The sequence below is a fragment of the Callorhinus ursinus genome, unplaced genomic scaffold (assembly GCF_003265705.2).
Source record: "Callorhinus ursinus isolate GAN/ISIS: 27379988/994484 unplaced genomic scaffold, GSC_fseal_2.0 scaffold3, whole genome shotgun sequence".
NCBI lineage: Eukaryota > Metazoa > Chordata > Mammalia > Carnivora > Otariidae > Callorhinus > Callorhinus ursinus.
Window position 1 is genome coordinate 50211883 of NW_027397065.1, and position 27406 is coordinate 50239288.

The following is a 27406-nucleotide window of genomic DNA, read 5'->3' on the forward strand; positions in this document are numbered from 1 at the left end:
GCTGGTTGCCCATCTGGCCCCAGTCCAGCTCCCAGAGATGGTCCCCCAGGTGGTTCAGGCGACAGAGACTTTGGAGTTACCCAGCAGAAAGAAAAGCAAGTTCTCGGCGGGGTTGAGAATTTGCCTCTGAGTCAGGGGTCAGGAGACCTGGCTCTGAGCCCCAGCTCCCCTGGGGGTTGGGGCCTCAGTTTCCCCAGATCTACAATATGAGTTGTAAGCCCTACTGTGACTCCCTCACCAGACTGCTCTGTCACTCGCTAAGCTATTACACGAGGAAATAACCTTAGAATGGCCGAAAGGCTGTAAAAGTGGTAGGAATGAAGAGGAGAAGGAGGAAGGAGGCAAGGAAGAACAGGAGGAGAAGGGGGATCTCCTCTGATGGGCCGTTCCAGGCGCACTTTCAGTACTTGAAGAGGCCAAGCTGTCCCCACCCCAGGGTCTTGGCGCTCATTCTCCCCTTGACGACAAAGTTCCTCCTGGAGCCCTTCTCACTGACTCACCATCAACCTTTCTCTCCATGTTTGCCTCTTCCGAGAGGCCTACCCTAACAACGCTATCTGAAGTAGTCCCCCATTACATTTTCATTTCATCCTGTTTCTCTCCTTCATAGAATTGATCACAACCTGAAACAGGGGTATTACCCGCCTTAGCTATTAGAATGTCTCTGTCCTACTTACTGCTGCGTCCCCCGTGCAGGGGAGTCAATAAACGGATGAGGGAAGGAGCTGATCAGCTGACGTTCTGGACGTGGGGAGAGCCTGGATGTCATGCACCTGTCATGCACCTGGCATTCCCAAGGCAGTGGCTAGTAAAGCCCCCTGGAATTCTCAGGCTGTGGCTGGGTGCTAGGGTCAGAAAGGGCAGGATCGAGGTAGAGCAGGTAATACCTAGACAGCAAAGCTGCAGAGTGGCTGGACAGGGTGGTGGGAAGGCAGCGAGGATCCCGAGGTCCTGACGTCTCATTTTGCAAGCTGATGTTGGGTAAGCCGCATTCTCAACTAAGAAGAGGGGTACCAAATGGTTGTGTGGTCTAGGGTCCACAGATGTCAGAGCTGGAGGGCAATTTAGGAGGAGGTAGAGTGTCGTGGTTGAGCACTTGGGCTCTGGTGTCCCTTAACCCTGCCTTTGAATCTCTGAATTGCCACGTGCTGGGTGCATGAGCTTGGGTGTACTACTGATCTGATCTGAACCTCATTTTCCACATCTATAAAATGGGGATGATAAAAGTTCCTATTTCATAAAGGTTAGATCTGAAAATATATACAAAGGACTTAGTTCAGTGTGTTTAATAAATTCTGGCTCATAATACTACTATTATGCTGTCCAATCTATTTACAAATGGAAAAGGTGTAGCTCAGATGGGGGTGGTGATGAGCCCAAAGTCACTCACTGACTCCGTGGCAGAGCGGGGACTCACACCCCGGTCGACCACCCCTGGCCCAGTTGCGCTTCTTTCCCTTCCTCTAAAGCCCTTGGTGGCAGGCGGACCAGCCTCAGTCCTAGCACTTCCCCTTCCTAGGTCAAAATCATTCTTGCTTCCGAGGCTCCTGCTTCCCCAAGGGTGCTCTTACCCTAGATATAAACTCTACCTGGTTTTCCTCGGAGGGATCCCGGCTCAAGGGATCCCCACGGGGGCCTGTGAGTCACCCCTGAATGGGACCTCTGTCCCAGAGTGTTAGCCTAGCTCCAGCCAGCTTTCCAATTCCTGAAGCAAAGGCCACATGGGAATGGTTCCATTAGCTCATTCTCATCAGAAACATTATCCTAGTTTATAAAGAAAAAACACAACACTTAAGTTAATTTTAGTCCCCATGATGCTTGGGAGCTATAGCAACCAATCTGTCCAGATGGTGAAACAAATCTGTGGAGGCTGCCAGCAGTCTGCATTGAAGAGCCAAGGCCGAGCATCAGCTCTTGGCCCCTGGGCCAGGGAGAGTCTTTGGGGATCACGGGGAGCAGAGGTCCTTTCTTGGATTCCTGACTAGTGCCTTTGAGAACCTGAAGAAAGCCATGGGCCTTCTCTGCAGGAAAATGCACAGACACCCAAACTTTTATGATCAATTTTTGTAGGTTTGAGGGTCTTTGGAAGACCAGTGTTGGGCACTACTCCAGGCGGCATCGCTATCAGAAAACAACCCCTCGTTGAGAGAATGCCAGCTCGATGTTGGCCGCTGTTCTAGCCACGTCAAGCCTTGCCCAAACGCGACACGTGAGCCCCTGCTCTGGTGGATCATGTGTCTGGTCGGGGAGACAAATAGTTTCTGAGCAGGACAAATGCTAGGAGGAAAGAAAGACAGTGTAAGTCGGTGAACTCTGCCTGTGGAAGAGGCAAGGAGGCTGATTCCCATTGGGTGGTCGGCAGGGGGTGGGGTGGGGGGCAGCTCTTCTAGGAGATGACATAATACCAGAGACCTGAAGGATGAGCAGAGCCCGGGCACAGGACATTCAGGCAGACAACTGACCCTGGCAGAGGTTAAGAGCAAGTGCGAAGAACCAGGGGTAGGAGCGACGCTGGGGTCATTGAAGAACCGAACGGAGCCAGTGACCTGGAGTAGAGCAAGCAAGGAGGACGGGATGGTAAGAGAGGCAGAGGCCGTGTCATGTAGAAGTTAGGAGAGTGTTCTCTGTCTTCTCCCCTTCCATGTTGTTCAAACCAAATCCATGCTTCTAGAGCCATCTATTCCGGCAAGCCTTCCCCACTGCCCCAGTCCAAGCATCCCCCCGCTCTGAACCCTGGGGTAAGCCTCACCGTCTGTACCACTCGTGTGAGTGGGTGTATGCATAAGGCGTGCCCTCTTGGCAAGATCCAAAGCTCCTGCAGGACAAGGACCAGATAGTAATTCTTGTATCCCTCAAAGTTTTAGGAATGTACTCAGAAACATTCATACATTCATCAATATTCTCATAAAGTTTCAACCAAGACCTGTTGCACCAAGAAGTTCATGAAGCACAAGAGTGAACCAGTTGAATTGTGGTAGACTCAGCCTGCCTAGACCCCTTTAAACCAGGGGATCTTGGGCAAGCGACTTAGCCTCATTGAGCCTCTGTTTCCTTATTAGTAAAAGGGGCACAATAACAATATCTAAGTCAAGGGGTTGCTGGTGAAGATTATGAGGTCTCAGTAAGCCTTGGCTACTGTTACTTCTATGATGATTATCATCAGTCACCTTGTCTATTCTATATTGATGATACAGACTCCCCAGCTAGAGAGCAAATCTCTTATATGTCTATTCGTGGTGCAACTAGAGTCAGAGTTGTTATTTTCAGATCATATCCGCCCTCATCAGCGATGATGCCACCAGAGGCGGCTTCTGTCCGTACAGAGGCGAGGCTTGGCTTTGCCTTTGTCACAGATATGGTCCCCTCGAAATGGCAATGCCCTCCTCCACATTGCCTCATCTTGTAAAGATCACTGGTCAGGGAGTCAGGACACTTGGGCCCGGCTCTGCCCCTGGGGGCCTTTGGGTAATCGCTTGCCCCTTCCAAGCCTCAGTTCCCGTCTGAACAAGGAGGAGGTGGTTCCGGATGATTCCTGTGGACCCTTCCAGACCTGGTGCTCCGCGAGTCTGTGTAGGGAGCAGCCCCAGAACCTACGAGGCAGGCAGGGTTGGGGAGTCTGGTCAGGACAGCCCACCACAAGGAGAGGAGGAGAGAAATGCAAGACCTAGCTGGCTTCGGCAGTGGGGAGATGGGGGAGGGGGAGAAGGAGGAGACAGAGGAGGAGGAGGAGGGCCCGAGGGGTGGAGGGGAGACAGACCCAGCCCAGAGCTCCGAGTGGTTTCCTGTTGCCCGGCTCTAAACCCTCCACATTCCCGCAGATCTTCACACTGCCTGGAGCGCACTCCGCCAGCCACCCGTCTGCCACTGAGGTACGCATGCCCCTGCCTGGCCTTTCCCTCTTCTGGTTGCTCCACCCCGACCCCCTAGTTCACTTCTGCAGTGTGTGTACAGAAAGAGGAGCTGTGCTGGGGAGGTCTCTGGGTCAGGGACGGGTGCGCATCTCCTTCGGGCTCCATCAGCGCTCCTCCCGCTAAGGGCAGGAGCCACGGACTCACTGCCTGTTGCTTTTCAGGTGGTGTAACTTGGTCTCCCTTTTAGGTTTGCAGAAAATAATCTCACTGTGTCTTTGGGGGAGTGTTTTCTCTCTCTGTGTGTGTGTGTGTTTCTCTGTGCCTGCCTCTCTGGTTTCAGAGGCTGCCGGCTTTTCCGCTGTGCTCCCTTCGCAAATGTGGCAGCCTGCTTTCCTAGGAATATGATCTGCTCACAGCTGCACGGGGCTGGCTGGCAGCCACGGTCTGTCCTGCTCCCCATTCCAGGAGAAGACTCTTCCTGGACTTTTTTTCGGTCAGGGGTTCTGTTTTCCAAAAGGAACTTTGCATGAATGATAAATTCATCTCTGGAAGGCAAATGGAGGGTCTCTACTGAATCAGCACCTCTGGGAAGGCGTCTCTTTCCCAGGAATTCTCCCCCACTGACCCCTCCCCCTCCAACACACGTACTCTGAAATAGCACCGTCAGACTCCTGGGTTAGGCATTGTTCTCATCCTGGGCTGCGGGGGTGTGAGCACAGGAACTCACTGGCAGTAGCCCTTAGTGTACGTGGATCTGAAGACCCCAGACATTTGATATCGTCCAACCAAGCCTCTGGGTCCTCTGGGAGGCTGGGTGTGGTGGAGGATGTTCCAGGAAGGGGAGAAGGGGGGAAGGCAGGCCAGAGAGACTCCCAGGGCAACCTCCTCACACCCCCTTGTTTAGAAAGCCCAAACTCTACACGGAAATGGTGGTCTAGCCTTTTAGGATGTTAAGTCCTCTTTGGACACAATTTTTCCTGTCTTTACCTTCCTTGGCTCCATTGGCCGGTTGGTGAGTGGACTTCCTGGGGTCTGAGGGACACCAAGGGAAAAGGGGGCACTGAGATGAGGCATATCTTCAAGGAAGGTAATGTCTGCCCAAGAGAGAACAGAAAGGCACACATTTTCCTCCAGAAAGGACAGCATTCTACGCAGAACACAGAGAGAATGTTCTTACTAGCGATTCTCTAGGGTTAAATTTCTATCTTCTCCAAGTGCTGATGGGAGAGTGAGAAGCAAGTAAGAAGTAGGTTGGCAGACTTAAGCACACATTCTATGTGCTGTCTTAGGTAAGTAGGTCCTTTGGACTTAGTTTCCTTATCTGTAAAGTAAGAAGGTTGGACTTGATGGTCTTGGCGGAGCCTGACGTCATCTGAAAATTTCAAGGGAAAGTCTTTTAAACCAGAATCCACAGACTGGCTTATGAATGGGCTTTAAGACATCTGCAAGCCACTTAAATTTTTATGTATAGTAGTAGTAGTGGTGGTGTGTGTGTGTGTGAGAGAGAGAGAGAGAGAACGAGAACAAGAGGTATTCACAGCCCTTAGTCTTAAGATATACTCAAATGGATGTACTACTTCCCAAAGAGCCAGAGGGCATGATGATGTGAGAGATGGAGTGTGGGACTGGGAGCAGATGTATATTTGCCGGAGGATAAACAATTTTGAAAGGGAGTGGTTGGGGGAAGAGAGGGTTAACTCACAGTGCTCAGCTGCCACATCGACAAAGCCCAAAGCAAAGGGAGGGGGGAGGGGGGAGGGGAGAGGGGGGAAGGGGTGCCTGGAGAAGGAATCAACTTTTGAAACTTTCTCCAAGTCCCACCCACAGAAAGGCTCTTCTTTGCCATGACTCATTCTGGGAGGAATGTGAGTTGCCACGGTAACCTTTTTTTCAGGGTCTCTGCCTGCTGGCTGGGAGGGGACACTGAAACACTCAGAACATCAGGCTCAGTCTGAACGTCCCCCACCCCACTCAATCCCCAAATATCAGGACAGCAAACTCTAGGTCCTGCCCTGCTGATCTCCCAGGATCACAGGGCAGCTGTGGGCCTGTGATGAGCCTCCCTGAGCTGGTGTTTGAAGACCTGAGTTTTAGTTGCACTGCTGTTTGGGAGGTGCCATTTGACCTTGAACTAATAGATTCTCTGTTCTGAGCCCCAGTTTATTCCTTGGTTAAAGAGCAATAACAATGGTCACCTCGAGGCAGTATGGTGTGGAAGAAATGGGATGATACACAGGAAGCACTTGGTACACTGTGGCCCCCCCCAGTCGCCCCAAGCGGTGGGTTTTTAGAACGAATAAACATGGCATCCAAAGACTTGGTGAAATCATTTCCATCTTTTTTGTTTGGCAGCTCTGTCATCTTAGGGTTTGTATATAACTTCTCTTTATTAAAAGTGCTAATAGGCACATTTAAACAAAATAAATGTTTAAATCCATTTTGATTTGGGCACCTTCGTATTTCCCAAGAGTGTTGTAGCCTCCAGTGTGAAAAGAGCATTGGCCAAGGCGATGGTAGAGGCGAGTCATAACTTGCGCTGAGTGACATCGGGTAAGACCTTTTCCCTCTCTGGGCCTCCTTTTCCTAATCCGTTAAATGGGGAATCTAGATGGTCTCCAGGGGCCCTTCCAGGTCTGAAGTCCTGTGAACCTAAAATCCAGAGATTGCTTTCATGAGAAGAAATAGCTGGCCTACGTTTTTAACCCTGTGCCCCTAGTTGGAAAGGAAACAAGAGAGGAGGGGGCTAAGGGATCTTGGGTTGTGTAACAGTCCTGCTAAAATCTTTATCCTCTATAGAGACTTGTCAACCAATAGCACGGCTGGGGTTTACTATTTACAAGAGCAGCTTTCCTTGCTGAAAATAAGCTATAAATAGGAAAGGATGGTGGAGAAAAGGCAAGAACTCAGGATGTGAGGTAAATGGGAGACTATTTGGCTTTTGAGGTTATTTAGATAGGTAGCCAGATGTGCAGAGATCAACAGAGACGGACACAAACCCACAAGGAGTAGACTGTAAACATTAATTTTACCAACAGGCACCCACTGGCACAGCTCAAAATAAATGCCTCCACACGTGCGCCAATCCAGAGGGTCACGCCCTCACACCCCCCCCCCCCCCGCCCCCCGGAGCCATTCGTTGACTCGCAGACAAGTTCCAGGTATACAACTCGATGCACACACAAACCCTGGCGCTGACCTACCTGGGCCCCAACAGACATGCTGCGCCAGGTGGACGCTTGAAGACACCCACACAGCTTCACGTAGAGGTCCTCGAGGCCAGAGGTCCCCTTGATAGACACACTGTCAGGTGGTGCAGACGAGACTGCCGTTTGTAGCCACATGCGAATGCACCCAGCCAGACGTAACTACAGGTTACAACAAGGAGGTAGACACGTTGTACACATCCAGGACCAAATCACTGGTTGTGCTTTACAGGTAGAGAAACGGAGGATCAGAGAGGGAGGATAATCACCGAAGGTCACACAGCCAACTGATGCCTGTGCCTAACTTCCAGACGTTCAGACATGTCCAAATGTTCACTTTTTTTTTTCTTTTTTTGTTGGTTTTCATCTGGTCACTTTGGTTTCATGCCCGTACACCTCCTTCTGTAGGCAACAAGCCCTATGGATGATCAGTGACAGCAGTATTTCTCTCTCTTTGCTGGCCAGTGTGGCCTTTGCCATGAGGGCAGCATGATGTGGCTAATAGGTGGCTGCTTCCCCCCACTCCTCACTTCACCCGTCTTTAAAGGAGGAAAGAGAGGGCTGGAGCTGAGCCTTTCAGCCAAACCTGGGGATTAATGAAGCTACTGCCTTTTCTCTACAGCACAGAGCCTGGATCCTGACCCCAACCCTGAACTCAGGGATGGCTGGGCTGGGCAAAGCCAGAGCCAGCAAGCAGTGACTTGGCAGAATTATTTAGAAAAGCAGTCTCCTCTTATCCAGGAGGAAGAGATGTCTTAGACAGGAAATTAGCTCTACCGTCACTCTCAAGACATAGAGCTTGGTGTCTATAGAGAAAACAATATGGATAGAGACACCAACTCTGTCCAGAACTAGGTTCTTTCAGAAACTTGATATTAACCTATCTCATCTGGGGATCCCTCTGGGTCATCTTATGTTAGTCATGGCGTTAGGATCCCAGACTGATCAGATGAAAAAAGAAACAGAGCAAAACAAGGTGAACATCTGGATGTTTCTGAACATCTGGAAGTTTAGTGTCGCTACCAGCCTGCTGTGTGACACTTGAGTGAGTTATTTTCCCTCTCTGAGCCTCAATTCCTCAAAATCAGAAGCGTGGCAAAGAGGTTTCACGTGGCTTGACAACACCAGTCGTTGGTAGCGGCTGCCAGAAGAACTGTGTTCAGGATTCAGATGCCACCCTGCACTTTAGGGGGAAGGGTCATGTGATCGATTAGTAATGTCTGCCACATGCACTGCAGGAGCAGGTGGAGACATTTTCACCATGTATTTGCTATCTTTGGTATGTGACAACCTGGATTCTGATGTTCTTTCTCGGCCCCTCCTTTTGTGGTCACCCCCATGCTGCAGTGGCCCATAGAGGGAGCCAAGGAGGAAAGCCCGAAGCTCCACCCTGGGCCTCTCCTAACCACCATGAAAGAGCGAAACGTGGCATCTTAGATGCCTTTGTGGAACCTCAGTTAGGCTGATTCTAGTCTCGAACTCCAGGGCTGCTTTGGAGTTGCCCCAGAACCTCTTCACTTCGAGGCTTGAGCACCCATTAGCTTCTTCCCTTCCAGCAAGAAATATTAAAATTTTTCAGACTCAAGGGACAGGCTGGGAGGGATGATACTCTGAAAGGCTTCTGCCTGAGCCGACTTAGAAAGTCAGGGCTGAAAGAAACCTCAGGGACCACCTTGCCCCAGGATTTTCAAAGTGTGTTCATAGGAGACCCCAGAGATGCTCCAAGGCGTCTCAGCGGTGTCTGAGTGTGGAGGACTTTCAGCCCCCATCTCAACTCCCCTTGTACCTGCTTTTGTTTTTTGTTTTTTGTTTTTAATTTCAAGCTGATTCATTGAACAGATTGTAATGAACTCATGTTTCAACAAATGCGAAAGGCTTTTAGCTGCTTCAGATATTGGACTCCGCAGAAGACCTCATTGACAGAGAGGGCTTACATAATTTTGACCACCACTGATCTGAAACAACCTCCTCATTGTGCAGATGAGCAGGGCCAGGTGTGGTCCGGGGAGGAGAGGAACCTTCCCTAAGTTTGCACAGTGAGCTGGGAGCTGCGTTGCCAAGACTGCATCCCAGGACTCCCGACGTCCATGTCACGAGACCACCTCCGAGGGGCTGTGCTTGCTCCCCGGCGAGTCCAAGTGTGGCCGAACCGGCTGTGGTGGCGCCTCTCTGGCCTGGCTCGGACCTCCTTCCAAGTCCCAGCTCCCTGGCGGGCCTGGCTCACAGAGGGGGTTCCTTTATTAGCCTCCAGACTTGTTTTTCTCTTTTTGGGCTTGTTTACCAGGAACGTGTGTTTTTGGAACCCTTGTTTCCAAGCCAAACAGTGGGAGAGAGATGCTTGGTGTGCGTCAGCAGCCTAACTAAGAGGCCAGCCTGGGGCCCAGCCTTCGTCACTGTGTTCTCTGGAGGCTGGGCTGGCGTCCCCTTGACCAAGAGGAGCAATGTCTCCTTTGTTCCACCCCAACACCCTTTCTCCCTGGGCCACAGACAAAGAGCTGGGATTCTTGCCCTGGATTCTTGAGGGGGATGGAGATTCTGGGATCCGCAGATTTTAAGATGCTCTTCCAAACAACACTGCTTACTTCTTGTATTCTCTCATATAAATCACCCAAGAGCCTTGTAGGTGTATTATTTCCATTTTACAGATGGAGAAATGAATTGAGGCCCAGAGTGGGAGAGTCACTTTCTGAAGGTCACACAAGTTGCTAAGTGGCAGAGCGAGGATTTGAACCTGGACATTCCATCTCCGGAGCCCATGTGCTTGCCTTTCTGCTACATTGCATAACCACTCTGCCTGACCACTGGTTACCTTTATAACCACTCTGATGTGGTAGCCACTAGCCACATGTGGCTACTTAAATTTAAATTAATTAAAATGAAATCTAATTAAAAATTCAGTTCATTTACACTAGCAATATTTCAAGTGTTCGGCAACCACATGTGGCCAGTAGCTACCATACTGGACGATGCAGATATAGAATAAATTCATCATCTCCAAAGGGTTCTATGAGACTGCACTGCTCCGTAAACCTCTCTACTCAAATCAGATTTGATGATTACAACTCAGATTCTGTTCTTCCCGTTCTTAAGAGCCCATGATTCCAAGACTCAAAATCTATAAAATTCCATGAGTCTGAGATTTCCCCCAGTTGTGACATTCAGGGACTTTTCAGTGTCCAGGGAGAGCCCGAAGGAGGCCCTTTATATTTTGAGGGAGATGAACTGGGGGGCTGGCTGTACTTTTCCATCCCCAGAGTCTTTCTAAAGAGAGAGAAGTGACCTCGGCTTCGGGTCCTGCTGGCAGCCAAGGACGGGTTTTCAGCCGTCTCCAGAGCAAATAAAGGCAAAAGGAAGGGACTTGATGTACGGAACAGGGGGAGGAGGTGGCGGTGGGGTGGGGGTGAGCAGTGTCTGCCTTTGATGACCACCAAGCCAAGGGAAACACACCCCGTGTTCCTGCCCTGGCCCAGCCTCCTTTCCCCGCACCTCGGGCCAGTTCACAGCCCAACTGGGCTCCATTCAGGTGAGCACCTGGGAGGGATCAGCTGCCAAGAGAAACCGTGTGAGACGAAGAGCTGGCCCGCGGTGACCGGGCTGCCCGGGGCCTCGTTCAGCCCTGCCGCTCACTCCCTGGGGCTCTTGGAAGGTTTCCTCCCCTCTCTGGGCCTCAGTCTTCTCAGCTGCACTATGGGACCGCAAGACACGCCTTGAGCCTCCAGTGGGATGCCTGATTGTCAAAACACTTTGGAAAGGATAGACGTAGGCATCGTCACAAACTAAAGAGATACAAAGGAAGGAGTTTTCATTTAATACTAGTCATTTCTACAAAGCTGTTGAGATTTTCACTGGGCATACCAGATTTAGGTTTGATGGCAAAGGATGTGTTCTGAATGCTGGGGTTTGGCTCTGTGTCGTGACCTCCCTGGGGTTGCTGTTGCCCCCCATGAGCTGTGCAGGATGGCTGCCAGACCTGTTTCAGAGAGCCTCAGGGAGGGGTCCTATGCATGTGTAGGAAGTATGGCTGTGCAGCTGTTCCCCTTTCCTCTCATCCCATCATCTGGAGAGAAAGGGTTCTGGGACTGGTGATGGAGCACTGGGCAGTGGGCAGAACCCCAGATTTGGAAAATAACTCTTTCTCTAAGATTTGGGGTCATTTTCTTAACACTGTCACCGTTTTTCTGCCTTTTTCCTCCACCCCCGCACGGGATGGAACATAGTCCCTGTTAGGCCCAGCCCCACTCCACGCACGAGAAGGGAGTTTGTCAAGGCAGTTTGACTTGCAAGAGGCCTGAATGTTGCACAATTTCCTGCTCTCAACCACAGGCTCATCGGGAAAGTGGGACTAAGGGCCCTCCCGTGCCTTGTCTGCCAGTGTGTCCGAGCTTCCCAGGGGACAGCATGTATGTGAGGCCTTTAGACACTATGAGCACTACAAGATTTAGAATTATTTTTCAGTTCTCGCTGCAAAACCAACGGCAGGAAGGGTGAGCATGCTCCTGGGAAAGAATGTGCAGGAAGAGGGTGGGGAGGCAGACAAAAAAGCTGACCAGAGCTGGTCAGAGAGGGGGAGCACGGTCAGAGAGGGGAGCGTGGTTGCTCCGCTCAGATGAAGGACACGGACTCCGGAGATGTTGGTCTTCCTGGCTCTTTAACCGGAAGCTTATTACATTTCCAGTCCTAGCATGGACTAGTCAAGTCCATGACATGACTTCTGTCACTCGAGCTCAGACGACACCTTTTTGTGTTTCTAGCTACCAGTCTCACTCTGCCCCTTTGACTTGAAACAGTCTCAGATAAGTCCTCCATCGATGCTTTCTCTTCTGTTCCATTCACAAAATCATAGGCCAGGGTTGTCTTGCTTGTGTCTTCCAAATGGGAAAGCAAGCAGGGAGATTTTTCCACCTCTAGGCCTGGGAGGGAACAAGCATACAACTGTGTGGGGCAGGAACATTCTACAGCTGCCTGGAAAGGGAAGACTGGAAGATTGGACTCCTCTGGGAGCTGGAGCCAGGGTGACGCAATGCCAGGCCCCCAGGCTGATTCCTCTAAATTTCTGTTAGTTTGATTTCAAACATATGCCATGAAATAGGAGGTGAGGTTTTGTGTCTATTTTAATACAACAAAGGGTCAGTATGAAGTCTGCTCTTCCTCTGCCTATTTCTATTGTTCAAATACTACAAGTGAAGAAGGGTTATACCACAGCTGATGACACATGCCAACATCAGCATATGCCTGCAACGTTTTAAGGGCATTTCAAGAACCCAGTCTCCAACCTCAAAGCTTACCTAGTCTAGCCCTCACAATAATGGAAGGGGGGACAAGGTCTAGAGAGGACAAGCGATTTAACCAATACATCCAGATAGTTTTGAGGCAGATCAAGGACCCCTGGCATTTAATTCCAAGCCAAGTGTTTTGTTGTTGTTTTTTTTCCCACGGTGCCAGGGAATCTCCAAGGTGCTTGTCAGTTGAAAAGTCTTGGCAAGAACTAGGGATGATGAGCCCAATATAGAAGTTTGTGGGGGCAAAAGAGGGAAGACATGGTCACTGGTCACCTTGACTAAAAGCTGCTCAGGGCCTGAGGGAGCACTCTTGTTTTGTGCAGCCACAGGAGGAGGAACAGAGTAGACCAGAAGTTTGAGGGAGGCAAATTTAGATCCATACAAGGGAGAGCTTTCTAAAGCCATTTGGAAATAGAAGTCCATCTAGTGAGAACATGAAATAACATGTCCCCACTACAGTTCCTCTGTGAGAGATGGCATTTTGGCAATGAACCATCAGAGAAGATTCTGCTCCCAAATCCCTTGCAGTCATGAGATTTTTGGAGTGAAGAGCTCAGCATCTGGAGAGTGAGGTCTCACCAGTGACCAGGGCAGGAGAATGTTCTAGATCTCAGCTAACATCCTTTAGCGGTGAAGGGGAAAGAGGAGAAAACATGAACACATGCCAAGTATTTGGATAGTTTCCCTCCAGAGAAGCGCTGCCCCTTCTGGGCAGAGCAGAGAAAAATGTGGCTACCTTCAAGTTTCCATTGGTCACACTCTGAGACTGTTGTTCTTTGTTTGAGAAGGTAGATCTCATTGTCTCAAATTGACAGGCTATTAACTGCCCCCCTCCTCCTTTCAGACGGGGTAGGAAGGAGGAGGAACAGGAAGAGGAGGAGGGTTAAGGGGATAAGAAAACAAACAAAAGAATCCTAGAACGTCAGGGATTTAAGGGTCCTTGAAGATGATCTGCCTCAGTATTGCCCCGGCTTGACTAGTTAGCCAACCACCTTTGGTCGACCACTATTTAGAAACTTCAATAAGTGTACTGACAAAAGAGACTTTATATCTTTACCATATATGGAGAAATCTTTGTCTTTTGTCGTAAATGGAAGGAAACTATAAAAATAAACACAAAGAAGACAAAACAACTTTGCTAAATTCCAGCTGGATATAGTTTCCTGTGGAGGCTCTGAGCCAGAGGCCTGCTCTCTGTTACAAGGAGATAGATGAGTGCTAGAAAGGCACTAAAGACATCTTAGCACCAGACTGAGGCTTTTTCTTCATATAGTCGGGATTGGAAGAGAATTGAGGAGAAGCACATTTCTCTCTCATCTTTCACTATAACTTAACATGCACCATCTAAAATTACCTCGCATGTCACAGGAATTCCGTGTCAGAAGGAGCTCTCCATCAGGAAGCCCCCCGCTCACTCAACTCTCAATCTGTGTCCCCCCACAGGGTTCCCAGCACCATGAGGGCCTGGATCTTCTTTCTCCTCTGCCTGGCCGGGAAGGCCTTGGCAGCCCCTGTAAGTACCTAAAGAGCATATCTGCTTCGTCTTCCTCCCACCACCAGCTCAGTGGCATCCAATCTGCCCGCCTTGGATGCTTGGAGGGGTCGGGGATGTCCCTATCTCATTATTTTACCTGTTTTTTTTTTTTTTTTTAAGGAAAGGTAACAACAGCGTGTGGCCTAGTTTTTTTTTTTTAAGATTTTATTTATTTATTTATTTGAGAGAGTGAGAATGAGAGAGAGAGCACATGAGAGGGGGGAGGGTCAGAGGGAGAAGCAGACTCCCTGCTGAGCAGGGAGCCAATGCGGGACTCGATCCTGGGACCCCAGGATCATGACCTGAGCCGAAGGCCTATTTTTTAAAAAGATTGTTTCTTACACTAATAAGCACGGAGAAAAATTGAGATGAGGACCACTGGATGGAGAGTCTGGGGAAGAAAGATTTCCATGTAAGGAGAAAGTGAACAGAGAGGGCTGGTTAGTTTCCAAATCAGTGAGGACTATTTGGTTGCAAGCAGTAGGCTCCAATCTGGCCAAATTAGTGGGAGAAAGGAGACGGGCAAATTATAAAATCAAAGGTATTGAGGAGGACTGGAAAAGCGCAGGTTCAGGATCTGGGAGGTAAGAACAAACAGACCGTCTTGGAGATGCAGCCATCTGAATAGATCTGCTCCAGCAGTTTCACATCTTGAGAAAACTTGCCAAGAAGATTGAAAAACAATTCAAGGAGAACTGATCTGGTTGGGCTTGGGTCCTGGCCCAGCTTCTTGGCCAGGGGAGTGTGGAGCACCCTAACGGACAGAGAGTCCCTCCAAGACTTGCATGCAGGGGGCCAGCAGTGGTCATCCAAAGCCAAACCGGAAGCCATTACTGGAAGAGGGAGGAAGCAGCATGCGGCCGACCGACCGTTTCTCTCAACCCCTGATTCCCTCATCCTCTCTCCACTAGGAGGTGTGAGTGATGGTAGACTCTGGCAGGTAGATTCTGCCAAAAGATTGGGCAAGGTTAGCATTACTTTTAGAAGCAGCCCCAGCCAGCCAGGTACCTCGAAGTTGCATGTTATCTTGCTTCTTCTTACTCCCAAGTTGACATGGCAAGAAGGAATCACAAAAGCACAATAATAATATCATACTTGTGGGAAAGATAATGACATCTGTTAACATGCATGATGTTCCTGCCCCATCGGTCTCTGTTTTCCCACTCTAAACTGAAAGGAGTTCGTCTGCTTCAGTGGTTTTCAGATTCATAGGAGTTCAAAGCAATGGAAATGCTTTTCTAAGCTAAATCTTCGATAGATGCCCCAGATATAAAATATAGAAAGGGGGGGTGCTCCAGAGTTCCATAGGACCCTTGTGTTTGGCTTATCTTTTGCCCTCATCACCCCACCCATGGCAGTCCCTGAGGCACAGCCTTGGGGATCTCTAGGGAGCTGCTCTCCTAGCTCCCCTGGCTGGAGGCACTTCAAGCTGGCCTTGGCCTTGACCTCTCTGAACTCCATTTTCTCTTTCCAGCAGCAACAGGAAGCCCTGCCTGATGAGACAGAGGTGGTAGAGGAAACCGTGGCTGAGGTGGCAGAGGTAGGTTGGTGGGGAGCCCAGAACTCCACATTCATTCCCTGGAGAAACCCGATGGGTGCTGTGGGGTCTCGACCCTGGAACGGGGCATTTGCCCCTTCCCATGGGCACACACAGCATTTTGGCATTTTGCTTTCTCTTCTGTTCCATTCATAAAATCATAGATTTGAGTCCTGTATGTCCCCCAATCCTGACACATTCCTGAATGCTTCCCAAACCTTCCATGGCACCTTAGAGTTGGGAACTATGATTTTGAAATTTTTTATTTTTAGGCTGCAGGACAATTTTTCTTAGGTGGTCACCCACAGTCTCCCCATACGTTAAACATAAAGGGGAACCTGCTGTGGTATGGCTGGTGGGGGTGGTGGGCTTGGTACCCCTCCTGTCCCAACACCCCTGGTGCCCTCTGAGGCATCTCGGTGGGCCTGTATAAGTCCATCTAAATTCTGGACCCTGGCATTTGTGCTCCCTGTACCCTGGGCCTGACACACCTTTCCAGCTTGTCTCTCCTCCTGTGGGACCTGAAGCTCCAGGCAAGTCCCCTCCAGGGTTTACCCCTGAGGGTAGGAGCCATTTGACTCACCCTTCTCCCTCCACCCCAGGGACCTGTGGGAGCCAACCCCGTGCAGGTGGAAGTAGGAGAATTTGATGAAGGTGCTGAGGAAACTGAAGAGGAGGTGGTGGCTGAAAGTAGGTCCCTTTCTCGTGTCTTGTCATATCCAGTCTTTGCCCTCTGCCATTTGAGCCTGGGGCATGGGGACAGCCTACGTGAGGTTCCTTCCTAAGGAAATTCAGGGTGGGCTCCTCCTTGCAGGGTGGGCTGTGGAAGAGAAACAGTGTTGACTTGAAAGTTGGAAATCTTCTCTGGAATCTGGGCATGATCTATGTATAGCCAGGCTGTCTGTGCTCTGAGTGTCAGGAAGGGATGTTCCCAAGCTGGAAATGGCCTTCTCCCCTCACAGCTATTTGCCCTGATGCCAAAGTTGGGTTTCACGTTCCCACAGAGGTCACAGGTCCCATGTGGTCACTGCACTCCTAGACGACCTCTGTCTCAGCCCATGCCCCAAGTGGGTGCAGACCTGAAGGGACTCCAGGAGTTTCCACACACATTAGCTTATTTGATCTGCACAGGAAATAAGGCCTGGGAACCTGATAGAGCTCATATAATGCTATGCTTGGAGCAGGTGCCAGAAAGAGAGAAATGTCCTAGGGCCTCCACCTCCAGCCCACCGTGCTGGCATCTCCATCCCACACAGTGGAGAAACATCATACCCAAGGGGTTAACAGCATGGACTTGGGAGGCAAAGGCACCTAGGTTTGCCTCTAAACTCATTGACTCCTGCTGAGAGCGCCCTCCGACAGCCTACTTAGCTCCTCTGAGCCCAGCTTCCTCATCTCTAACACAGGACTGATGCCGACGGTAGACCCTCACCCCATGGCTGGAGGGTTATGAGATGAGGCACAAGAGCACTTGGCCCAGTGCCTGGCAGGGCAGGCATCCAATAAAGAATGACTCAAATACCCCACATCATGCATCAGGAGGAAACGGCCAGATTGAGCTGTCATCCCGAGGGCATAGAGTTTTTGTTGGAGCGGAGGGGCATCTACTGAGTCCGTTCCTTCCCTTCTCCAGGCCCACCCTCATCCGGTGTTTACCAGACACAGCTGGGCTCTATTGTTCGGCGTGGGCCTCAGGGCACTTCTCCCTTTTCCTTTACAGCCACTCAAGTCTGTTTTGCTTGGCCTCACAGCTCCCTGGCTCCCTGACAACAGCCGATATTCCAAGTCATTCTAGAAAGTTTATTTTATTTTATTTTATTATTTTATTTATTTATTTTTGAAAGTTGATTTTATGATCCAAAAATGCCTCACTATCACTGAGGAACAGAGAGCTGAAAACACAGTGATTGCTTCAGTCCTCAAGGGAGTTATATGGTATCCAGTGCTTCTGGGTCCCAGATTAAGCCTGCAGCTCCCCAAAATGTGCCTGACCCTGACCTCACACTGAATCTCTAATCCCCAGACTGAGCCAATTTCTCCCTTAAGTGCCAACTCCTGGGCTCAGCAGAAGAGACAGGAGGACTCGGGGCTGCCCAGAGCGAGGAGTTCTGCCCAAGGATCCATCTGGGTGGGTTGGGGTGGACCCGGTGGTGCTAACTACATGCCCTTGTTCTCCACCAGACCCTTGCCAGAACCACCACTGCAAACATGGCAAAGTGTGTGAACTGGATGAGAACAACACTCCCATGTGCGTGTGCCAGGACCCTACCAGCTGCCCTGCCCCCATTGGCGAGTTTGAGAAGGTAAGGGCAGGGGGCTGGGGGCTTGGGCCCTTGTAAACATGGGGAGTAGCTGCCCACAACACTGGTGGCTCGGTGGCTCTATGGGGCAGCTCCAGTCTCAAAAGTCCCCTCGCTAGACAGTCACGGCAGGAAAGTGGAGGTAAGGCTCTGCCCGTCACTGGGTCCCTCCAGCAACCAGCAAGAATTTATTCAGCACCGGCAGGTTCCCAGCTCCACACCAGATCCAGAAAGGAATACACTAAGAACATCAGACACTGAGATAGGGGCTTTCTCGGCTTGGGAGCAGCCTAGCAAAGTATCAGGTCCAAAACCATGGGTTTGGGGCTCAGACTGAAGTTGATTTCGAAGCCCATCTCCGCCCTTGTTATCTGTGAGATCTTAGCCGAGCGCAGAGCCTTTCCAAGTCTCAGCTTTCTCATCTCTGCGGGTAGAAATAGCCTTTTTTCTTAGGACTGTTGTGGGGTTTTGTTAGGTAGTACTTAGTACTTAGTACCCAATATATGCTATTTAGTTATTTTTTTTTTTAAGATTTTATTTACTTGAGAGAGAGAGAGAGAGAGAGAGAGAGAGAGCATGAGTGGGGGGGGCGACAGAGGGAGAAGCAGACTCCTCACTGAGTGGGGAGCCCGATGTGGGGCTCGATCCCAGGACCCCGGGATCATGACCTGAGTTGAAGGCAGACACTTAACCCACTGAGCCACCCAGGCGCCCCCCAATATATGCTATTTAGAAAAAAATCTTTCAAACCCATCCATTCTTCATCCAACCATCCATCCATCCATCCATCTGTGCAATTACTTATTGAGTGCCCACTCATGACCACCGATGTGCTGGTGATGACCTAGCTCAGGACAGAAAATCTGGTATTAGCATTGTCCCCACAACCTCCTATCTGGGTTCTCCATCTTTAGTCTCTCCCCAGTACAACTTCTCTGGGTTCCAAACTTTAGCATCATTGTTAACTCTTCCCTCCTTATCCCTCTACCCCCATCCCACTGGTCACCAGTTCCCATCAACTCTCCCTCTGCAGTGATACATACGCAATTCTAAGTAAGTATGTGCAGGAGGTGCGACATAAGGCTCCCTGCCTCCTAACACAGATACTTGCTGCCACTGTCCTTGTTCAGGCACCTCTGCTTGGCCACCCGCATGTACAGAGATTCATTAGGAGGACTCATAGGACTCAATGTAGGGTTGTACTCACAGCGAAGACTTATTACGGTAACATGTTAAAGATACACAGCTAAATAATAATGGAACAAGACATAGGGAGAGTCTGGAAGAATCCAGGTACAGGCTTGCTTACTTTCTCCACCTGCATGAGGGGTCTCACAAAAAGCACTCTTTCCCCAGCTATGGAGATGCAGCCACATGTGAGCAATGTTTCTGCTCAAGTAAGCGCATTAGCGACTTAGCACTCAAAGTTTTCATTGAGTGCTGCCTAGCACGTACCCAAATTCCAGACTCCCAGAAGGAAAGCAGACATTCAGCATAAACCGTGTTGTTTGTACACGCGATCTAGGCACAGTGAGGCATCCTTATCATCTGTGGAAAGTTTTAGAGTGGTGCAGGGACTTGTTAACCGGCCAAGTTCCCGGATGCCAGCCAAGGGCCAACATCACAAGCAGGCCTTTCTAAGCATAACAATCCCGGGCTTGCTGTGTTAACTTTCCCCTGTACGCTGTGCTTTTTTGCCATCCCCATCTTTAATTCATCCTTTCCAGAGATGCTAGGTTTCTTCTCCCCTATCTCAGCCTTACTCAGTCGTACCTCTGCTGAGAGACCAACAGAAGCTCTCAGCAGGGGCTGAACATTGGCCTGGGAGCCCCAAGAGTGGGTTCTTCTTGCAGCCCCACCACTAACTCCCTGTGTGATCTTGGGCCAATCACATTCCTTGTTGGCCCTTTGTGTCCCCATCTCTGAAATGGGCAAAGACGGTGGTACCAGCGACGGGCCTTGGGAATGAAGGCGAGGTGCTCTATGCTTTGCCAACAGGTATGCAGCAATGACAACAAGACCTTCGACTCTTCCTGCCACTTCTTTGCCACCAAGTGCACCCTGGAGGGCACCAAGAAGGGCCACAAGCTCCACCTGGACTACATTGGGCCTTGCAAATGTGAGTCTGTCCTTGGGCACTGCCAGCCTCCCAGCTCACAGAGAGAGCACTGAGCTGCTCTGCCGTCCCGTGCTTTGTGACATCGGGCAAGTCTCTTCCCCTCTCTGAGCCTCTTAGAGGGCTGCCGTTTACAAAATGAGAGGACTGTCTATGAGGAGCTTCCTCTCAACTCTGCATTCAGGACACCTCCCAGGAAGGACTGAGTGGTTGTGGAAGCACAAGATCAGGGAGGATTTTTGGGGCCTCTCACTAGCATCCAAGACAGCTCATTCTTTTTCTTTAATGATGAGGATGTTCTTCTATAGGGCTAACCCAAATCTTTACTGCTTCGACATTTTACAATGCAAAAAAAAAAACCACCTATAAAGTGGTTTTTGTTTTTAATTAATTTACTAATTAATTAATTAAATTAATTTATTTAAGTAATCTCTACACCCAACATGGGGACTCGAAATCAAGACCCTGAGATTGAGAGTCACATGCTCTTCTGACTGCCAACCAGGCAGTCCTGGGCCTATAAAGTTTATTTTTACAATATTTGAATTTGAATGCTTTAAGATAGGGGGCATGCCTGCCAGTCCCCGTTCGGCCCTGTTACTCAGTGTTATCGCATCCTTGGCCTGATCACTCCATCACATCCCTATCTGTCCACTTAAGACATATGATTAACCACCCTCTTCTAGAAACCTGGGAGTCAGGTGTTTGCGGGAAGGGAAGTCAGGATACTGTCTAGCTTTTTGTTAGTGATGCCAGGGGCCGATGCCACTGGCCCAGGTGCCTCCTTCAGCGTTGGCCGTCTCCTTATCATTTGAAACACCCAAGGCCACATCCAGTCCTCCTCCAAGATAACACCCATGTTGTGTGTCTGGTACGCTCTGGCACCAGATGGCACTGGGGAGAGCCACTCACCTGCCTCGGGTGTGCAGAGTGCAGAACGGTGGAGGAGAAAACCAGGTTCTCTTGTGGTCAGCCCCACTCTCCCAGTTATGGGGCCCCGGGTGTGAAATGAGGAGGCTGGGGGAGGAAGGTTGACAGGAGTCTTTAGGCAGTGAGACTGAGGAATGTGCCAAGGGGACCTTTACCAAGTGGCTCTCGCTGTCCTCTGGGGCATATTGCTCCCTTGCTCCAACTCCTAGTGCATCCCCCACAGACGCTCCCTTCCGCTCCCCTGCTGGTGGTGGAGAAGGTAGTGGTCCTAACCACAGAGGGGAATTTCCCTGGACTTAGGATGAGGGAAGGACAGGCCTCTAAGCCCCAGGACAAGCACATACCCTGGATGGTGGATGAGCTCCGATAATGTGGCCTTGAACAAGCCCCTTCTCCCCATGCTGACCTTTAATAAGTCCAAAAAGAGAGTGGACTTTTTCTGACATTCTGGGTTTCTAAGTTCTAAAGATTAGGATGGAATCATTATCACGAAGAATGTTCTGGTGGGTAAGCAGTCCTGACCTGCCCACAACAGCTAGGCTGGGCCTGTGGGTAGATGTTATTCCTCAGCCTCACAGCCTCGAACCCCTCCCAATGGTTGGCATCCCCGGCGTGGGACCTGGGCCTCTGCTTTCAGGCCCCATCATGCAGAGAGATGCAGGAGTCACCTCAGCAAGTCAGATCAGGCCAAGGGAAGAGCAGACGTGTCTTTGTGTCTCCATTTGCAGAGCATTCTTCCCTCCACAGAATCTCCTGTGCTCACTGTGGTGTGAAGAAACTGGCCCAGAAAGGCCAAGCCACTCCACTGTGCCAAGGCCTCTGACTGAAACAGCTGTCGGAGGAGGCCCTGGGGTGGGAAGTGTGGTCTGGCCAGTATGTTGGCCCTCAGGCATGGAGAGTCCGGGTCTGTACTGACAACTCTTCTGTTTTGGACCCTAGACATCCCCCCCTGCCTGGACTCCGAGCTGACTGAATTCCCCTTGCGCATGCGGGACTGGCTCAAGAACGTCCTGGTCACTCTGTATGAAAGGGACGAAGACAACAACCTTCTGACCGAGAAGCAGAAGCTGCGAGTAAGTGCACTCTTTCCAGCCTGTTCCAGGGTCCCTGCCTGGCCCTGAGCGAGATGGCTCCTGGCCCCGGGCTGGCTGAGGTCCACAGTCCCATTCCTAGAACTAGGCCCCCAAGGGTAAGCCTACTCCCCTGCTCTGACGAGTGCCCTTATCCTAGGTGCTAGACCCAGACTTCTCACCGCCTTTGGAGGCCAAGAGTATGCATTCGCCCCTTAAAGACTCTGAGAAGTCCTGTAATGAAGATACCTGCTCACTTTGTTTAGCCCAGTGTCAAACAAAATGGACACAGACTGCCCTATTCCTTTTTCCTTCTGAGTCTGTGGATCTTAGACTTTACTGGATCTATCGAGCACTTGGAGTACTGATAAGGTGCAGATTCCTGAGCCCTGCCCAGGGCCCTATAGAATCAGTGTCTCTGTGAAACCAGGCCCAGGAAGCTGCATTTTAACCAACTCTCCAGGTGAGTTTGATGCAGCCGCTCTGTGGAGATAGAATGCTTTGAGATCACCCCAGGCCTCCACTCTTGTGGACGAGAGGCTGGTACCCATGTCTGCCACTTCCTTCCCTCACTTTGAACCTTGGCCGTGGCTGGTCTCTTCTGGCTCTGGCCTACTGTCTGCTGTGGAGGGGCCCTGACTGGCCTGAACCATCTCCCCTGGACCCTTCGTCACACGGCATCTGCTCCCACAGGTGAAGAAGATCCATGAGAACGAGAAGAGGCTGGAGGCCGGAGACCACCCCGTGGAGCTGCTGGCCCGGGACTTCGAGAAGAATTACAACATGTACATCTTCCCCGTGCACTGGCAGTTTGGCCAACTGGACCAGCACCCCATTGATGGGTAAGGCTTCCGGGAGGCAGGATCACAGGGGGCTGCTCTGGCTTGGCGCTGGAGTAGACGGCGTCACAGGTCAGGACAGGTAGGCACGCTGGGTCTGGCCGAAAACCTCGAGCAGCCTCTGCCGCCCCCAGCCCCGGAGCCCACAGTCTGTGTGGGGGCCAAGGTGGGAAGGACCGGGCAGAGGAGAAAAGATTCACACCCGAGGGGAAGAAAGCCACAGTACATTTGCACGCCAGAAGAAGCAGACGTCAGCGGGAACTGAAAATCCTCCTGACCCCTGGGCGTGCTGGCCTTGGGTATCCATGAGTTGAGGGAGAGTGAGCTAGGAAGGAGTGCAGACTCCATGGCGCGGTACGGCGGAGGTGGGGGGGGGGCAGCCTGCACCCTCTCAGTCCTTCATTCAGCAAGCCCGGAGACCCCGCCCCAACCAGGCAAATGGGCCCGGGGAGTTCTTAAAAAATCCACACAGCCAATCCCATCCTCATTGCAAGTCCTTGGTTTCATTGTTCTTGCCTCTTGTCCAAATGAGTCCTGAAGCGCCGTGCAACTCCATGGCCGAGCAGGCAGGCGGCTGTCAGCAAACGAACACTTACTGAGCATCTATTATGTGCTCAGCGCTATTCTAGGGCAGGGGATTTAACAGTAATCAGGGCTGGCACGGTCCCTGCCCCTGGGACACTCACAATGTGGCTGATGATCTGCTGCTCACAATGGAAGGAAAAGTGAAAAGGCCCCCAGAAGGCGCAGGTGGTGGCTTGCTGCATGGGAGGCCACGCGGGGGTTGTCACGACCCTCACTGCAGCTTTCTGGTCTCTTCTTGCTGTGTGTTCTTGGAGGAGCATAGAAAGGCGGGCCACCCTGTTTATGTGTCTGGGGGAGCACACTCTGTACAGGGATGCTCCTCTCTGGAGGCTCACCCCTCGTTCTCCATCCAGGCTGTGTGCCTGGAGCCAGTCCACCCTGTCGGCAACCCCCCTGGGGCTGGGGTCTCCTGAGCTCTGGGAAACTCCCTGCAGCTTCTCTCCCAGGCTCATTCCGTGGCTGGGATCCAACTGAGTCACTCACTGTGTAGGGGGAAGGAAAAAGTCAGGGGGACATCTGGAGCTCAGGCTGAGCAACTGGATTCCACCAGGATGAAAGGACCAGGAGAGAGGCTTCCCACTGGGGCTACGGGGACTGTGCATCTGGGAAAGTGCTCCAGCCTAGGCCAGGAGATCCATCCGCCCCCTCTTCTTATCCCAGAGCTGCATGGTGACCTTGCCTGAGTCCCTGCCCCCTTGGGACCTCAGTTTTTCCCACCGATATACTATGTAAGGGGAGGGAGTATTCCTTGTGGTTCAAACATTGTGTGATTACTTCCATGAGTTGGGTGGGGCGAGGGGGTCTGGGGATTAGAGAGAAAATTGGAATTGCAGTGCAGCCCCTTGGGGAAGAGTGTTTTCAGGACAACTATTTGAGGGCGCTGGGAAATAAGGAAAAAATTCATACATGTGCTCTGGAGTCAAGGCTGGCTGGAGGAGCAGGAGTGGGGGACAGTGGGAGAGAAATGAGAAGGCCTCCCTCTCGCACATTACGATATACAAAAATTCAAGCTCTATGAAGGTTTCGGTTCTTTTGACCCTCCTGCCAATCCCAGTCCTTTCCCACTTCTCCCCAGAAGGCAGCACTGTTATTATTTTGATGTATCTCTTTTTAGAGGCTTTTTTTTTTTTTTTTTTTTAAAGAGAGAGAGTGGGGTCGGGCGGAGGGAGAGAGAGAATCTTAAACAGGTTCCATGCCCAGCACGGAGCCCGATGTGGGGCTCGATCTCACAACCCTGAGATCATGACCTGAGCTGAAATCAAGAGTCAGATGCTTAACCGACTGAGCCACCCAGGTACCCTTAGACTCTTTTTCTGTGCATTTGTAGCTACATAAATGTGTGTCCACCAGAAACATGCATTGTTGTTTTATGGCAGATTTTGAGCTACCAATGGCAGAATATTTTCTATTTGCTATTTAAGTTTCTATGCCCCAATTCTCAGCCGATTAGGAAGCAGTTAAATGCACCAAGAGACCTTTGTTGTGAATCCATGGGATCTCAGAACAGGAAGGGCTCTTAGACATTATGGTCAACTCTCCCCTCTTTGATGGAGGGGAAACAGAGGCTCAGAGTGGGCAGCGCCTGCTCTAGGTCCCACAGCAGGTCCGTGGTACAGCAAGTGGGTAGACCGGGATCCTGGCTTCCTGTTCTGCTTTCACGTCCCTTCCTTCTGCCCTGTGGGGCAGGCTCGCTGTCTCTCCTGTCTCTCGTGGAGTGTCCTTAGGCCCTCCCTCTCTCGCCTGCAGGTACCTGTCCCACACGGAGCTGGCCCCACTGCGTGCGCCACTCATCCCCATGGAGCACTGCACTACCCGCTTCTTTGAGACCTGTGACCTGGACCACGACAAGTACATTGCCCTGGACGAGTGGGCCGGGTGCTTCGGCATCAAGGAGCGTGAGTGTCTGAGCAAAGGGGCCACCATCCTCCCCCCAACTCCCCTCTGTTTTCTCTGTCATCTGTGTGTCCATCCTCTCTGCCCGGTTCTGCTCTCTGGGCCTCGTAACTCCTTTTTGTGCCCTCCCTGTCTGGGCGGGCCTTGCTGTCTCAGGCAGTCTTGTCCGTCCGCTTTCTCTTTCCCTTCCTCAAGCATAGCGCTCAGTCTGTGCCTAGTGCTATTTTGGGAGCTGGCAGGCACCTAGAGAGGGGACAGGAAGTGTAACTTGGCAGCATGTGTAAGTGACAGGAACAGGCCGGGGGCAGGGAGACCAAGTCCTCAGTCCCCAACTTCCTGGGTGACCTTGGGCTGGTCCTCTGACCCTTGGCCCGGGGATGGGTGGGACCCACCGACTCCGGGGGAAGCGCATCTTCCTCCAGACAGGGCTCATTTCTAATCCTGTTTTCTTGTCTTGCTTTGCAGAGGATATTGACAAGGATCTGGTGATCTAAATCCACGCCTCCTTCCGCAGTACCGGATCCTCCCTCTTTGATCTTGCCCTTCCTGTTTCCCCCAATGTTTAAAATGTTTGGATGGTTTGTTGTTCTGCCTGGGGACAAGGTGCTAATATAGATTTAAATGAATACATTAACGGTGCTAAAAATGGAAATTGTAACCCAAGTCGTGACATTCTTAGTTGTAACACGGCTGCTGACGCCTCTTGCTCACCCACTAACGGTCCCATTTTTCTCTCGCCATTTGCTGTGCTGCCCCGTGTCCTAGTGGCGTATGGGTGGGAACTTTGATCTGCTCAAGTCTGCCTTCCACACATCCTGCATCTTCAGATTTTCTCTTCATTTCTCAGTTTGAAGTTAATACTCACCAAGTTAGTCTTTGTGTTCATTTTATTTCAAGGTGTTGGTTGCCAGGGGGTCATCCCCACGTGGCCTGAAGGTGGGCAAAGGGAAGTAACAGGCACGTGATGCTGGCAAAGATGTTTCTGGGACTAGGGGACTAGTGGGAGAAAGCCCTGCAGACCCCACCAGCTGGAACCGCAGATAACAAGGCTGTCACCCAGAGAAAGGCCCTGAGCCTGTGTTAGGAAAACATATGAACACTCCCGTAAGCCCAGTTCCTCCCCATTCCCCACCCCTTCATCTTTCAGTGCCCTTTCTTTTCATGTTAGGCTGTTTGTCCAAACTTTTGGGAGCCGGGGTGGACCATCAGCACTCTGGAATCCACCAGGCCCCGGAGGGTGGATCACCATACCCTACAGGGCTTCTCCCCTCCTAGCTGTCTTTGGGGAACGCAGGACTGGGAGGCGGTTTCGACCGGGAAGGCCAAGGTCAAGAGTTGAGGTGTAGAAAATTGTAAAGTAGAAAAAGTGGAGTTGGTGAATTGGTTTTGTTTTGTTTTGTTTTGTTTTTTCGCATTTGGGTAGCTGTCCCAAGAGGTCTTTCCCTCGGTTTCTAGCATGTTCCTCCTTTTCTCCCCCTCCCCACCTTTTTCTCTTCTATTAATCAAGAGAAACTTCAAAGTCAATGGGATGGTCGGATCTCACAGGCTGAGAACTCGTTCACCTCCAAGCATTTCATGAAAAAGCTGCTCCTTATTAATTGTGCAAACTCTTACCCCGATGTGGGGAGTTTGACAAATCTTTCAAAATAAAAAGTAACGACTTAGAAACTGCCTTCCTGAGTGATTTTGCATGTGTCTCAGTCTTAGACACCTCATTACCCTGACATGCAGACACAAGGATGGACGCATCTACACAAAACTGTACAGCTGCAAACCTTTGCAAACACACTGCTTTGGTGCACACACGGGTGTCTTTATACACGGGGGGTGTATTTATACACAGGGAATGTATGGTTCCTATAAGCACAAGTTTTGATTACTTTTTTATTTATTTATTGAGAGAGAAAGAGCAGGGGGATGGGCAGAGGGAGAGGGAGAGAGAGAATCTCAAGCAGACTCCCCCCTGAGCACGGAGCCCGACACGGGGCTTGATCTCATGACCCTGAGATCACGACCTGAGCCGAAACCAAAAGTTGGATGCTTAACCGACTGCGCCACCCAGGTGCCCCAAGCTTACTTATTTTATGAACTGTGTGCTGAACTTTTCTCATTACTGAACTTCATTATAAGCACCAGGCTAAGCAACTATCTCCTTCCACCATCCATCCATTCTCTTTTCCACCCCCTCATACCGATTTATTTATTTATTTATTATTTTTTTTTTATTTTTTTAAATATATTTTTTAAGATTTTATTTATTTATTTGAGA

The 27406-nt window shown here is 50.7% G+C and overlaps 1 protein-coding gene across 6 annotated transcripts; it reads left to right on the top strand.

Moving 5' to 3' along the window:
• Window positions 1-3466: 3466 nt before the first annotated feature.
• On the top strand, window positions 3467-26809 carry SPARC (secreted protein acidic and cysteine rich). 6 transcript variants are annotated; one of them, XM_073890716.1, is made up of 11 exons: window positions 3467-3570; window positions 3819-3869; window positions 13777-13846; window positions 15342-15407; window positions 16007-16094; window positions 17586-17707; window positions 19703-19823; window positions 21690-21823; window positions 22514-22662; window positions 24991-25139; window positions 25603-26809. In XM_073890716.1, the coding sequence occupies exons 3-11, from the start codon at window positions 13790-13792 to the stop codon at window positions 25629-25631; spliced, it is 915 nt and encodes a 304-aa protein (XP_073746817.1). In that variant the 5' UTR covers window positions 3467-3570; window positions 3819-3869; window positions 13777-13789; the 3' UTR covers window positions 25632-26809. The 6 variants fall into 6 exon arrangements, with proteins under 6 accessions (XP_073746817.1, XP_073746824.1, XP_073746826.1 ...); XM_073890723.1 differs by having other exon boundaries at window positions 15345-15407; XM_073890725.1 differs by having other exon boundaries at window positions 3530-3597; window positions 15345-15407.
• Window positions 26810-27406: the final 597 nt, after the last annotated feature.